We start from the raw sequence: 16,881 nt of genomic DNA, 5'->3' as shown, positions 1-16,881 counted from the left end.
ACATTAGTCATATCTCTAGTTGCGATGCCCCACAACGATAAAAACAGACGGATTGGTAGTATGTTATTATTAAAAAAGTAAACTCACCCTGACGACATCTCTGAACTCCTGAGCGTGCGCTTCATCCAGATGGCCCAAATCCTCGAACCTCTTGGCCAACAGCTGGAAGTCATCGTACGAGATGACTCCGTCCTTGTTGATGTCCAGGATTCCGTGGAAAGTGCGCATCTTACGGCGCCAGAAGTCCGACTGAAAAATAAAAAAATTGCAAATGAAAATATCGATTGCTTAGAATATAAAATATATTAATGAATAATAAATATTCCACTCTGTGAACGCGCAATTTTTGTTCGCCTCCGTAGCGTAATGGCCAGTGCTGGAGAACCCGGGTTCGATTCCCTGGGTGATTTATTTTTACTAACTAACTTACTAGCAATCACGCCGGTTCACCACATGGATAGGCAAAGAGACTAGAACGCCAAACCAATCTGTTTTTGTTAACAAATCTCCGCCTCTTCCAAATTCATACATCTATCTTCCTGACCACTTTCAAATATTTTAAATAGATTTCCTCGGTCTTGCTTTGCTTGTTTTACCAATAACATTCGCCTCATCATTTTTACTCTAATATTTATTCAATATTACCCTAGACCGGTACCTGAAGCGCAGGGCTGATCAACTTTCCTTCGTGAGTTAACGATTAAGATAACACAGCGTTTATATGATGCAGTGTCCTTTGCACCATTGGGGTGCGGATAAGGGTTTGAAGAATGAATGAAGAAGATATTATTGGGTGAAAAATGTTACCATATAATTTATTAGTGATATTTAGCTATAAGGAACAATGATTGTCTTTTTTTTAATATATAATTTTTTTTTTAATATATTACATCTGCAATTATAAACATAACTCATTCAATATTTTTATAAACTAGTAAATAAAGTTTTATTTCTTCTCAAAAACAGTGTTTTAAAAATAATAAAATAATCAACAATTTAAAGCGAAAACAACGAATGAGACAATAGAGCTAGCTCCTCAAGAAATTCTCACACCAATTCAAAAACATAAAAATGTTGAGAAAAAACTGGACTAGACAGACAACCTTCGTCACAAATAAATTTACTTAAGTACTTATTTAAAAGCATTCAGTTATTTTAATGAATGAACAATATAGTTCATAAAGGGGTTTGGTCCTTTTTACAAGGTGTTTTTATTTTGGTGTCACATTTGTTGCAGCGTATAGAAGAATTTGAATATTTTTTCTGGTTTGCCTTGACTTGCCCATAAAACAGTACTGCCCATGAATTTTAATTTATTTTACGGATGGCGTATTAGGTGGGTATTGAAAAATTTTAAGCAACATGTTGCATTGAATAATGATTTTGCATTATTCTTATTGATACCAAAATGTGAATAGTTGATACCAAAGATTTATTTGTTATATGGATTTCACAATTTAAATTTTAATAAAAATAAAATATCAAATCGTTTTTGAAAACACATATCGCTCACTCCTTTCAGCAACGTCATAAATCAAAAAACTTGATTTTTCAGGAGATCGTTTTCAAAGTTTAAGAATATAATAAAATATATTAAAAATAAATATCAAGCCACTTATTAAACTTTTTACTGTGCAAAGATCTTTTTAGGTAAAACCTGAAGGTTTTTTCTGCAGTTACAGTTGAAAAATATTTAGTATATTTAAAAAAATAATTAAACAATACCTTTTCTTCAAAATGCAAACACAACAGTTTCTGCCCTGTAGCGGGTAAATATTAAGTTAAAAATATGCCGCTTATGCTGGGTTATATATAGTACATTTTCTGGGTAATGCGAAAACATGCACAACTGAAAAATGTAGATTTTTGATACATGACGTTGTTGAAAGGAGTGAGGGATATAGTGGAAAAACTACTAAAATCAACTATTAACTTTTTGGGTAATGAGTTTCAATGAAGATTTTATTCGGAAGAAAGGCAGGTTTTTTTTTATTTTCAATATCTATCAGCACGGTAGCTGAACCATTACACCACGGAGGCGAAGGAAAAAAAATAAAAAAAACACTATGTATGAAAAATTGTATGAAAAATTATATGAAATATGTATGAAATATTGTATGAAATATTGTATTAAAAATTGTATGAAAAATTATATGAAATATGAATGAAATATTGTATGAAAAATTTTATGAAAATTGTATGAAATCATGTGTGAAAAATTGCATGAAAAATTGTATGAAAAATTGTATGAAAAATGTTTACCCTCTCGTCCCCCTTACGCTCGGTGTCGGAGTCCGAGTCGGAGTCGGAGTCCTGGTCGGCGTCGCGCCCGCGCTCGCGCTTGGCGTCGCTCTTCTTGTCGCCGCGCGTCTCCACGGAGCTGCTGAAGCGGCGCAGCAGGCTGTAGGCGGCCGGCGCGCTGGACGACAGCGCGCGGCTGCTGTCGCTGCTGCTGTTGCGCCGCAGCCGCGACATGTCGATCGGGCAGCTGTCGCCGGTGCAGCGACGCGTGTTGGCCGGCGCGCTCTGCTGCGAAAACCGAGATCAGACGGTTAACATCGGCGACAGCATCTTTACATACTCCCGAATGGATCATTCTTATTATATGTTATTATTGGCTAATAAATTAATATGAAAAATCACAAGACTATCGGTAACATAGTGTTATGTGGCGTAGCCCAAAATGTCTCTGCTTTATAGAGCTATAATAGTAGTACTGTGGATTGTTTGTTTACCACTACACTAACATTTGTGTTATACAAATATGAACGGGGAGGGTGGGAGGGTGGACCACAGACATCAACAAATAGAGCCGACAATAATTTAGCAATGTCACCAATATTAGTAAGTCCATCGTTTCTGTGACGTCATTTATTACCAATTTACGAAAACAACGTTTTAACGGCAAATTTTCCAGAAGAAAATGATGAATGAAAATATTGATTATATCGGCCGTTATAAACACAAAACCTCCTTTATACAAAAAATCCTTTATAGCTTGACTATGTTAAATTAGATATTCCTCCTGTCTGCAAATGATCCATTTACTGGTTACAGAAACACGTGGCCGAGTACAGTTAGTAAAAAATAAATTATAATATTCAAGATAATTTTGAAAACAACTTTTTCTTAAAATGGAACTAAAGAATAACATATTAGATTTTTATTATTGAAGGCATTCAACGATAAGGAAGAGATTCACCTAGTTTGTTTATTTATATAAATATAATTTTATTATGCAGATAACATGTGATCATCTACAGCCGGAAATAGCGGTTGATAGTATTTCGCATAACAAATGTAAAAACAACTATTATTATTCATAATTAAAAATTGTGAAAACACATTTATTACATGTAATCAGTTATTTAGGTTTTATTAAAAGATTATGACATTTTTATGAAAAAAAAAATAGCGAAAAAACATCATAACTGGGCGCTAAATTTTACTTTTATTTTACAAAATATTTTAAATTAAAAACTTGGCATTTATTTGACTGAATGTATTGTATACATATGTATACGATTTTATATTTCAGTTACATTTACGGTAACAAAAAAATCCACACTACTACTATTACAGCTCTATGAACCATAAACAATAAACCACATGACGTCATAAAACGTTCGATGACGGAAATTTGATGACGTATGCGAACGCAAGTTTTTCATTTTATTCAAACATGTAATATTTAATAAAACGAAATAAATATCTTCAAATATTTGGGAATTAAATATTTCAATTAACTCCCTAAAGAAATTTAAAAAATAGAAGATATAAAAATTCTTAAGAAAAAAATCAATGCCCATTAAACATAAATCTTGAAAAAATATATTTAACCGTTTTAGTGCTAAGCAATTTTGGCAAAAATAAATGAAAATTGCTATACACATATTGATTAATTTAGAGGAAAAAATAATGGTGTCAAATAAAACACTCTAACTTAGACAAATATCAATCAATTTTATTAATTATTTTTGCATTATAAAGATAAAATGTTTATTGTTTATTAATGTTTATTAAACATAAAGTGATATCAATATTATTGTATTTTATTTCTTTTAGAAAATAAAAAATCAAAAAAAAATAGCTCAACAATTATGTTTTGCCGCACAAATAGCGTGTAGGCCTTTCCTACAGCGTACGCAAATAGGGCGGGATCGCTTTATCCCACTCCCTCTGTTGCTACACACCTCGCACTGGCGTAAGTTACGTCCCGGTAATTTTTCCAGCGCAAATTTTTTCTTTGATGAAGATGGTTGTGTTGACACGCTATTTTTATGATTCATCCACTCCTTTTCGAGATCCTCAATAATTTTCGATGTGAATTGGAGCCGGGTCATTTTTTTTTCGGTAGTGTTGGAAACATACAAAATATAAGAGTTGAGTACCATTCTTCCAAAAATGTTGAATACTACTTTTTTCCAATATTTTAGGGTTCTTCGCTCGTCCAAATACACGTACAACATTTTGTCAGATTCGTCCACACCTCCCATGTATTTGTTGTAGTCATCAATCATGCTTGGTTTCACTTTTTCGTTTTCAAATTTCCCTTTCTTTTTCTTGATCGTCACACTATTAGTATCTGCATTGGATGAAATCAATATGACTGGCTTTGGTTTGGACTTTTTGTCTCTGAATGAACACATCAAAACATTTTCATGTGCTAGGTATTTGGCTTCTCCTACGATTGCTTTCTTAGCTTCTGGAGGAATCTCTTTTCTGTTACGTCTTATTGTTCCAGTTATATATGTATTTTGTTCCAAAAGGGCTTTGGCCAATCGTAAGCTTGTGTAAAAATTATCTGTAAAGAAATGATAACCTTTGTTCAGGTAATTTCCAATTGAAAGCAATTTTTGCACTACCGTAAATCCAAGACCATATTTTTCTACCGAATCTCTGTCATCTGTATTTTTAGCTCCTTTGTAGCAGAAAAAACCCAAGCAATATTTGGAAACCGAGTCGCACAGCATCCAAAATTTGATTCCCCATTTATGGTGTTTTTTGTTTGGAATATATTGTTTTATCGAAGAATGGCAGTGAGTACCAACTAACGACTCGTCGATGGATAGTTGTTGATTTGGTACATAATGCTGATGAAATACGGTATTTGCATGTTTGACAAGCACATCAAACCTGCCACATGGGTCATAATTCGGATGGCCTGGTTCAAATAATAATCTGTTATCAACCAAGTGAAAAAACTTCAAATCAGTTGGAACCTATCCCTTGAAAACATTGTCCCAAACCATGGTATGTGTCGGGAATTTTTCATCCAATAACTACTAATTGTTGGCCTTCTCGTTATTCCCATTTCGAGTATGACAGCAAGAAAGGCTTTCATTTCGTATATTGTTGTCGGCGTCCACTTTTTTGCTCGAGAATTATCCGATACAGTGTGCGAGGCCAAAAACTGTGCAGCATATCGATTTGTTTCCCTTACGATGGTTTCGAGCAGTGATATGGTAAAGAATATGTTGAAATAGGTTATGGGTGTGCCATCGGGAGGAGGCGCCCGCCTAGGTCCAGGAGTCTCGAAAAAATCATTTGTTGATTTAGAAAACACTTTTGTCGGAGGAATTTTGGCAAAAGTTGGTGTTTCTTCTGTTTCTGTAGATGAAGAGGAGGTAGAAGACTCACTTTCAATCCTCAATATTTTTCTTCGATGCGTTATAATACTGCTATCATCACTATTTGTATCTGTCGTTTCACTCCCCGTAGAATCACTAGGAATCGAATCAACGTTCGAAATAATAGCACGTGACATGGTTATTTTTTTTAAATAATATAAAAAAACGATAAAAGTTATTTTTAAATGTATGAGAATGCACTCTCATCACAAATTACGCGCGAGGTTAGCGTACGTGCACTCCCGCGGAGCACCGAAAACACACTGAAACTCGCAGCGCTTTTGCGCTGCGCCGCAATTTTCGATACAAACGATCGCAGCGCTTTTGCGCCGCGTAGCATTCTAACGGTTAAAAGACTATTATACCATTCAATTTTTTCAAACCCTTATCCGCACCCCAATGGTGCATAGGGCACTGCATTATGTAAACGCAGTGTAATCTTGATCGATAACACACGAAGAAAAGGTGATCAGCCCTCCGCTTCAGGTAACAGTCCAGGTTATTGAATAAATATTAGAGTGAAAAAAATCACTTATATTATACCATTAATTATATAAAACATTAAACCTTGATTGTAAGTCCCTCTCCAAGCACAAGAGCTCAGTCTCTTTTTTGGAGAGGCACAGCGAATCTAAAACCATAAGTTTGCCATATGTATAAATGTTTAGAAATTGTATTATGTTGTACTTAAAAATGTAACTATATTAATTTTTTTTTAAATTTAAAAAATATATAAAAAAATCTAAAGTTAAAACCTTATTATCTCCCTTAGTTCTTTACAGATTTCAGTTAAGAATGTTATCGATCGTCTTGTGATTTTTTTTATATTAATTTTTTAGCCAACAAACTAACTTCGTGACAAAAATCTATTGCCGACTTGACGACTCGTACTCGCACAATGATCGGTTGCCTTCCAAGTGACCCCAATCACAGCTCACAATACGCATGGATTGATTCAGGATGACTGCCTTTAATGTATTCCACTCCGCCGAGGTCACGAACAAACTTGGTCGTCTTCATTGAACTGCGGAAAATTTCCAAACTTTGCTTCGAATTTCTGCGCTACGGATGACCCTCGATTTATTTATTTACAGTATCGACAAATTTAATTGAAACAAAACTTTTTTTCGTACTTTCAACACCGTCTAAAAAATTGTTTTGGAGGTGTTCCTCGTATTATGGACCAGAGCTCGGCTGTCCAAACTCAAAACACAGTTAGGGACATTTTTTTGTAGTACGTTTTTTTTGCATTTTTGGAATAAGTAAATTCTACTAAGTTTGGACAGCCGAGCTGCTTCTTTCAGTGACTGAGATGATAAATAGCGAGAAGTAGGTATCACCTAATTCTACTGGAAAAGATACTACCAGAGATACAAAAACGAAGGTCAAATGGTAATGGAATATTTCAGCAGGATTTAACCCCCTACCACAAATCCAAAAAAAATATGAAATTTTTCACACAAAAAACAATGAACTGTGTTGAACTGGTCAAGAATTTTGCCAGACATTAACCTAATAGAAAATCTATCGGCAATCTATAACAATCGGCTCTCCAAAATGGATTGCACTACGGTGGAAAAGCTCATTTTGTCCATAATTCAGGTATGGTTTCGAGACGAAAAAATGGCATCCACGTGCCAAAACCTTATATAATAGATGCTAAGAAGAGTAAAATCTTTGATTGAGCCCAAATGAGATCATATTAAATATTAATTTGTGATATAACTAATCAACAAAAGATTTTACAAAACTTTTTACGAAAATACAACAAAAAAGTTTTGTTTCAATTGATCTGTTCGATACTGTACGAGGACTGTTCTAATATACCAAAAAAAATGTTTTTGGCTGTGAAAAATGTACAGTGAAACCCCTCATAACGAACATAAATCGTTCCAGAATCTTACTGGTTAAGCGAAACACTCGTTGAGCGAAACTCTTTTTTTTTGACTGGCCCAAGTCCCGGCTTTTTTAATTTTCTTATCAGCATGGATATATATATTGATATACAGCTGGTGTTTTAATATAAAACAATAAATAACAACTAGATTGTATGTACCTACTTACGTAGTGTTACGATATTGTGTTCTGTGAAGTACCTACTTTGATAAGGAATTGAGGACACTACTTCGTGCAAAGACAAATGTGAACAATATGGCAACATCGTACCGATGCAATTCAAAATTCAAATTAAATTCGAAATTCAAAACTTATGACGTCACCACTTCGTGCAAAGACAAAATTTGTCTGTGAACAATATGGCAACATCAAACGGATACAATTTAAAATTCAAATAAAACTCGAAATTCAAAATCACCATCTATGAGGACGCCATTTCGTGCAAAGACAAATGTGAACAATATGGCAACATCATATCTTTGCAATTTAAAATTCAAACTAAACTTAAAAATTCAAAATTATCATACATTTGGTACCTAACTAAAAACCTTTGTTATTAATTACGGTATATATTGGGTATGGAAATACAATCTTATAAATGATTTGATACGCTTTGTCAAAACAACCGCGTGTGGAAAAAATGCAAATGTTGTAAACAATGGCTCATTATTTCATTTTGTATTTAAATGTGAAATGACGCGGGTAATTGTGTATTTACAAAACAATGCGCGAGCATGTGCGCCACTCACTGCGACAGAACAAAAACAAAACCCAGACCAATAAAAGAAGAAAGGATCTGTCTGCACTGAGCACCATGACACATTGCGGTGGTCCAATGAACCAATAAAAATATACCGAGCGCCCCATTTACACGACATATCGCTCACTCCTTTAACAAAGTCATATTTCAAAAATCGTAAATTTTCAGTTATGCATGTTTTCGGAATGTCGGAATGTACAATATCCCAGCAAAAGCGGCACATTTTTAACTTAATATTTATCCGCTACAGGGCAGAAAGTGTTGTTTTTGCATTCTGAAGAAAAGGTATTGTTAAATTATTTTTTATAAATATACTTACTTACTGAATATTTTTCAAATGGAGAAAAAACTTTTCGGTTTTACCTAAACAGATTTTTTGCATAGTTAAATTTTCTAAAAGTGCCTTGATATTTATTTTTTAAACATTTTATTATATTCTTAAATAGATTTATATTATCCAGTGACACTTCGTGATGGAATTGCATTTTAATATATTATTAGATTAAAACCAATATTTTTTGCTTTTCCACTTTATTTTTATTTGACCAGTGACCCTTTGGTGGGCAAACTTTAACCCTTTGGTGGGCAAATTTTATTCCTTATAATAACTTGTTGTTAATGTTTTACTTAGTAAATACCATTATTTCTTAAAATCTACTGTAGATTTTAAGAAATAGTGTTATTTACTAAGTAAAACATAATTTAAAAATGGATAGATTTCACCACAAAGTCACTGCCGAATCAATTAATGAAACGTTAAATGTTACCTGGATTTACAGAAAATTAAGTTGCGCCTTAACGAATGCTGGGCCTTAAACCAGACACCAAAAGTATATTTATAAAATTGTGGTATAATAAAAGGCAAGGTGTTGTCGAATTTTCAAGGTTAACTAATAAAAACAAACGAATGCGGACGAAAATAGAATATCTTATTTCACCAATACGTTCGTGGCTTGTTTACAAGCGTCCAGAAGTGCCCTTGGGAAAGCGAAGGTAACAAGTACACAACCTTCTTCGTGAGAAACTGAAACCCAAGCCGGTCGGAAATTCTCGACAGGAAAAACGCATCATGATTCTCTAATTTCACCCAGGGGGGAGATCGCGTGCAACGCGTTTTGCATTTTTATAGATTCATAACAAACGGGTTACAGGAGTTTAAAGGAGGCATTTCAAATAAAGTCTGCGTGTAAAAAATGAGTAAAATCGTACGTATAACGTACCAGAATAATGATATTAAAATTACCCTTTTGACTATATTGTTGCTCATGTAAAATGAGTCAAGCTTTGCCAAAAGGCAGTCAGTCAACATATTCCTTTTTCAAGGACAGATAAAGGTTGTTTTTTGCGTATAAATATATCCTTGAGAATGATGCAGTTCAATGCGTACGAAAAAAGGATACTTTTAGCAGTTACATCAGTAGCCTGTTTTAACAGTTTTAGTTACATCATCGGACCGTTTTTTAGTTGTTTTTAAATAGGGTTTATTTTAAAGGGTGGGCTATTTAATATTAGAAAAAAGGGCCTTCATCGCGATTTGTGGATTTGATTTAAAAAAAACCATGAGTATTTATTTTATTTTTACAGTCGATCCAAACTCCACGTGTTAGACGGCCCACCTTGTACAAGTAACTCAAATACGATTAAAGGAATTTTTATATGTAATTTTTTTTGTTTGTTTTTTGGGGTATCCCATACACAAGAAACTTTTTGATTGAAATGTGTAGGTTATTATTAATAATAATAATAATAATAATAATAATAATAATAATAATAATAATAATAATAATAATAATAATAAATCCTTTTCCAGCTTGACTCTTGAAGTGGTGGGTGCAATGCTTAGTCAGCCATATATCGGCTGTCCAAACTTAAAACACAGTAATGGATATTTTTTTATAGTCCATTTTTTTTGCATTTTTTGACTAAGTAGATTCTACTTAGTCCAAAAATGCAAAAACAACGTACCTACTACAAAAAAATGTTCCTTACTGTGTTTTGAGTTTGGACAGCCGATATGTTTTACAACATTTTTTTATAAAATGATATTAAAATAATAAACAAATAAAAATAATGAAAAGAAACGACGAAAGAATAAAAGAAAATTTGGAGAGATGTAGATGAAGATTAGCTCGCTGGCAAAATTTAATATAAATTATAGTAAATTTTGCCAGCGAGCTACGCTGGCAAAATTTACTATAATTTATATTATTGGATAATTTACTATAATTTGTATTTCATCACAACAAGAAGGTTGTTTTATAAATTTGCACTATTGCCAAACTATCAAGTAACCACCTGCTCCATTTAATATAAGCGATGTAAAAACATTAAAGAGGGAACAGTGTTGTCAAGTTTACTGAGTAGGGTAGGGTAGGTATTATACTCGTATAAAACATTCTTTAGGGTGGCCATTAAGTACTGAATGAATAGTGTGTGAATAACTCCATATTAAAAGTGTGAACGATATATCGCTCACTCCTTTCAAGAACGTCATAAATCAAAAATTGACAATTTTCAGCTGTGCATGTTTTCGGAATGCCCAGAAAATGTACTATATCACAGCAAAAGAGGCATATTTTTAATTTATATGTACCCGCTACAGGGTAGAAAGTGTGGTTTTTGCATTTTGAAGAAAAGGTATTGTTTAATTAATTATTTTTTTAAATATACTAAATATTTTTCAAATGAAGAAAAAACCTTCAGGTTTTACCTAAAAAGATCTGTTGCACAGTAAAAAGTTCAATAAGTGGCTTGATATCTATTTTTAATACATTGTATTATATTTTTATACTTTAAAAACGTTCTCCTGAATAATCAAGTTTTTTGATTTATGACGTTCTTGAAAGGAGTGAGCAATATTTTACTGATGGTTTAGTTAATTTATGAGGTGGCTCGGTATTCTTGTCGAAATGTATGCTTTCGGATCGGCAAGAAACTATGATCGATTTATGTGTACACCTTGCTTTTCAGACAGAACTACAAAAAGTCAGATATGTAGTGTCCAATAGGGCAATCTGGGTGACCAGTGGCCACATGGTTTGGCCGAACTTCGGAATTACACGTCCACGAAATATCTGACGAAAAATGAAAAAAAAAACGATTTGAATATTTCTGCTTACTTTTTGGTGTTACACTCCATAACAGATTGTACGCGTTTCCATTTTTTTTAAATCAATCCAGACTGATAAATATCAAGAAAGCCCAAAACTTTTACTGGCTGACTTATTGTCTTGCTTTTAACAATTTAAAACGATGGGTGGTGTATCGCAACGATTTAAAACCATTTGTGATAGATTGAAACGATTAAAAACCAGTTTCAGTGGGGAATCATACAGTTGAAACCCATTTTTTGATGAATCGATACGATTTTAATCCATTTTTGGTGGATTGAAACGGGTTTAAATCAATATCGGTAGAAGGAAACAGTTTTAAAACCGTTATTGGTGAATTAAAACGGTTTAAAAACTACTTTTAATAGACTGAAATGAATTAAAACCTTTTTTGGCTTAAAATAAACTGTTTGGATAGTTTTCTGCCGTCATGAAGAATGTGATTAAGAAGATAATACGTAGTTTAATCTCATTGTGTTTTTTAAAACTAAATTTAAAAACTTGTCTTTTATCAATAACTTTTTTAAAGATTTTTTCACAAGGATTACGATCTCCATCTGATCAATGCTCTAATTTTTTATTCAAAGCTAAGTGACGCTACAACCAAAAAAACTACGTAAAAACTGAGAAGTAATAAGCATAATTACATGTGTTTGAGTATGTAATTGTATAATTGGGTACAAAGCACGCTCTCAGCCGGTCTAAAAATAACTTTGTTTTTTATACAAACAACGTCTGACCGCAAACCACGTTCTAGACAGACACCATCATTATGATGCATTATGCTAAATGGCGTCAGGCGCTATGCACTTATTTATTAAGCGTTATGGTATTGTAATACACCCACGCATACTGAATAATGCCTTAAGATAAATTCTTCTTCGTTAGCCAGTTAGTTGCGTATGTATTTTATCTTAAACACTGCATTTTGTTTGGATTGAATTGTATTGTAATTTTGATATGCGCTCACTCCTTTCAACAACGTCATATATCAAAAAACTCGATTTTTCAGGAGATAGTTTTTTTAGGTTTAAAAATATAAAAAAATGCATTAAAAATAAATATCAAGCCACTTATTGAACTTTTTACTGTGCAACAGATCTTTTTAGGTAAAACCTGAGAATGTTTTTTCTCCATATGAAAAATATTAAGTGCAGTTAAAAAAATTATTAAACAATATCTTTTCTTTAAAATGCAAAAACAACACTTTCTACCCTGTAGCGGGTAAATATTAAGTTAAAAAATATGCCGCTTTTGCTTGGATATAGTACATTTTCTGGGCATTCTAAAAACATGCACAACTGAAAATTGACGATTTTTGATATATGACGTTGTAGAAAGGAGTGAGCGATTTGAGTCGTATCGACATGATTCATTGTTTCCCTGACAGGTGACACTTATTGTCACGATACGTTCATTATTGTAGACCAAATACAGAATTTTTTTGTACCGGGCTCAAGAAACACATCAAAGTTCAAGTAGCCCCGTTCTACGGTAACTCTTATGTAACATTTGGTCCCAGGATTAAACCCTTCTGTACACCCAATGCAGACAAGAAGAAAGAGATATTTATAGATATTTTATCTCTTATCCGATATTAAAGTAATATATAAAATTTAGTAGATATTTTAAAAACGAATAACCCAAAACCGACGATTAGATTTTATCTAACGTACGAGACTAGGCCAATAACCTTCCAACGAATGCTAACTCGAGCAGTTGGTAATGTAACAACATTGAATAGCTTAGGAAATATTCGATTAAATTCTATGGAAGATAGCTGGCCACTTGTGTTGTTTACGGAATTCATCGCTAATCCTACTTCCGTTCAACTAATAATTCTTAACTAGAGTTCATTAATGGAACTTTGTCAGACGGGAGGAATATCTATTGTAATTTAACATACTCAAACTATAAAGGATTGTATTAGACTCGTTTTGTGATTATAACAGCCGATATAATTAATATTTTCATTCATCATTTTCTTTTGGAAAATTCGCCTTCGAAAAAACGTTATTTTCGTAAGTTGGCAATGAATGACGTCACAGAAACGATGGAGTTATTTTTATACTGGTGACATTTATAAATTATTGCCGGCTCTATTTGTTGATGTCTATGGCCCAGAGACAATAGATAGAATTACGTTTGTATTTTGTTTCGTTTATTTATATCTAAATACAATGTTCACATTTTCAAATTTTTATGTTACGACTTTAACGAACACCCTCTAACCCTAATTAATCAGTTATATCGAGGTTTTACAGTATTATAAGGAAATTTTAAACCATAGACAGTGGCAGTTACTCAAAAAATGTACGAGTATGTGATGTATTTAATTAAATAAAACTTTAAAAAAATTAAGTAATGTGGTTGTCAATCAATGATAGATACGTGAATTTTACACAGTGTAGAAAGTGATCACTCGAACCGGGCAATGAAAGGTCGTAATCCCTGTATTTTACGGGGCACAGACTTTCATATTCCCGCGTCGATAAATATATGCATCTATAATGAAGTTTTTCTTGTATTTAAATATCAGTAAAGCTAATGACTCATTTTATTTTTATGCTCATAAAATCGTACTTGACGTAAACAATAACATATTGATCAATGCTGAAGGCCAGACCATTCGTCATTAGGTCATGGTGCATTCCGTAACCACGACCAGACTGGTACCTACTTTGTAGCAGACATACCTATTGTACATAATACGTGCGCGATTACCCCAGCTCTATGTATTCCTGGCATTGCCGGTAGCTAGAGACGAGTGCTGTCTACGTGCCGAGACCCACGTGAAATCCACGCGTCCACCTTACCATGTACCTACTGTTCGAGCGAACCCACGTGGTCGATGTACTACAAAGGTATAGATCAGTGGTTCTGAACCTTTTTGAAGTCAGGGAACACTTTTGATCATAAGGAAAATTCGCGGTACATCAAAACTAAGGATCCAAAAATCGTAAAAAGATAACTTTTATTAAAAATGAAACCGATTTTTTTAATACACGTTACAAATCACATTAATAAAAACTTAAATACTCCAATGATTTTTTTGGGACAAAACTATTTAATGTGATACCTGAGCTTATTGGGTTTTACAAATTTCAGCGATATGTGGTCTAATATTTGATATAGCTACTATAATTTCTTCATCCAATTGCTAAGCCAAAGTTCACAAATAAACGTCACAAATCCTTTTTAATAAACCTAATACTGAAGGAGCACCGTATGAATAAATTGCTACACATAAATCCCATGATATTTTCAATAAATTTTTCTCATGATCTGTTATTATTGGCTAATAAATTAATATGAAAAATCACAAGTCTATCGGTACGATTCTTATTGAAATCTGTAGATAAATAAGAGAGATATGAAGGTTTAAACTTATGAATAATTTGAATAAAACGAAAAACGGACACCGCTCTACGTCATCAAATTTAACGTCATCGGGTGTGTTATGGGGCGTATCCCGTTATGTATCTGCTATAAAGAGCTGTAACAGTAGTCGTGTGGATTCGTTTTTGTGACGTCATCTGTTGCCAACTTACAAAAACAACGTTTTAACGGAGCCGAATTTTGCAAAAGAAAATGATGAATGAAAATATGGATTATATCGGATGTTTTAAACACAAAACGAGTCTAATGCAATCCTTTATAGGTTGAGTATGTCAAATTAGATATTCCTCCCATCTGAAAATGATCCATTGTTCTAAGTACGATAATATAGAATCAAAGATATCTAGACCGCTGTTAAAGTGACCGTACACAACTTCACTTTGCAAGGGTGCTGCCATATATCCACTATATTTGCAGCTCAAATCGCACAGTTAATGAGCCAACATTAAATTTTGGTTTTCATAATTTCGCGGAGCACCGTTTAAGAACCACTGGTAAAGAGTATGATATACCGAACGTGGTAGACGAAAATCTGTGGTTGTGCAATGGTAATGCAATACCACTTATCTATTGATCAAAGTACCTGCGTATTCATTATCTACGCATGAAACTTGGCTACACATTTAGCCACAACATTTTTAAAAAATACCTACTTATTTTTATTAAGCACTATTCCATAGTAAATCAAAAAAATACCCAGTTATATCTACAGATATATAATCAAAGGGAAACGTTTAAAATACTATTAAAACGCTTTTTTGTTAAAAAAAAAAAATACCCAGTTATATCTACAGATATATAATCAAAGGGAAACGTTTAAAATACTATTAAAACGCTTTTTTGTTAAAAAAAATACCCAGTTATATCTACAGATATATAATCAAAGTGAAACATTCAAAATACTATGAAAACGCTTTTTTGGTAAAAAAAAAAAATACCCAGTTATATCTACAGATATATAATCAAAGTGAAACATTTAAAATACTATGAAAACGCTTTTTTGTTAAAAAAAAATACCCAGTTATATCTACAGATATATAATCAAAGGGAAACGTTTAAAATACTATGAAACGCTTTTTTGTTAAGTTGCTTTTTAAGATTATGAATGAACAATTCACCTTTACTGGGGTAAAAAAAATAATAAAATTACAAATGGAAAAAAAAACAAAAACATAGCATCATAGAGCAAGCCATATGTTGCGATATCCCCTTTTAAAGTCTCTTTAAGAGCTTAGAAGAACGTCGTGCATAATAAAAGAATAATGCAAAATTGCCATGTAAACATATCAAGTCACTTCCAGTATATGGAATATTCTGGTAATATATCATATAAGCAACAAACTATTATGGTAAAAAGTATAAAAATTATCTAATGCACGACTATGTAACCGCTTGAACGCGCACACACAAGGAAGGATTGAAGCTCCCAACGACTGAACGTTATTGCAAATGAAAAGTTTTGTACTGACATCTTTTGGTGGATTTTCTAAGTATTCTGAAAAAAATGACGTTTTATATAAAGCGTTACGTTTGTATCAATTGAACCAAAAAAAAATTTTTTTTAGATGGGAATTGCATTTATTATTTACCTTGCTTATTATGTCCAAGGTTTATAGATCATTTAGTGGATTTTTGTTTCTTCTAGCTAATTAAATATGTTTTTATTTTAATCTGTGTTGGGAACAGGAGGGAGATCTAGTGTGGGCCAATTAGGAACTTATCAGCATTCGCTCAAAAAAATTTTACAAAATTTACGAAAATATCACAGCGGATGTTTTCATTTCAAATCACGACGAATCCGTGGAAAATTTTCGATATCTTTGTCCCAAATAAATAAATTACGTATAGTACGTGCAGTGGAGAAGGTCGGTACATATTATTCGGAGTACCTATAGTACGTTCAAATGTATACACAATCAACATCTGGAAGTATAATGACCTCAAAGGCAATACGTCTGGACTGCCCAACCAATGTCATTTGTCTGATTACATTTTAAAATAAATATTTCATTAAGATCAGCTAAAAATAACAACTTGTATTTTATGACCGGCGCCGTGGCGTTGTTGGGTAGAAGCTCGACAAGGA

The 16,881-nt window shown here is 33.0% G+C and overlaps 1 protein-coding gene across 1 annotated transcript in view; it reads right to left on the bottom strand.

Moving 5' to 3' along the window:
- Nucleotides 1-16,881, bottom strand: part of CBP (sarcoplasmic calcium-binding protein) — a 38,928-nt gene that overhangs the window by 12,440 nt on the left and 9,607 nt on the right. Inside the window, exons 2-3 of the mRNA XM_088259694.1 lie at nucleotides 2,263-2,529; nucleotides 88-249 (exon numbers count right to left, since the gene is read on the bottom strand). Coding sequence (XP_088115820.1) covers nucleotides 88-249; nucleotides 2,263-2,529 — 429 coding nt within the window. The remainder of the gene's footprint in view (nucleotides 1-87; nucleotides 250-2,262; nucleotides 2,530-16,881) is intronic.

The sequence above is a fragment of the Brachycentrus maculatus genome, unplaced genomic scaffold (genome assembly GCF_059751285.1).
Source record: "Brachycentrus maculatus isolate JH-2025_06_01 unplaced genomic scaffold, ASM5975128v1 h1tg000119l, whole genome shotgun sequence".
In the NCBI taxonomy this organism is placed as follows: Eukaryota; Metazoa; Arthropoda; class Insecta; order Trichoptera; family Brachycentridae; genus Brachycentrus; species Brachycentrus maculatus.
This window is presented reverse-complemented; position numbering and strand designations above follow the sequence as displayed.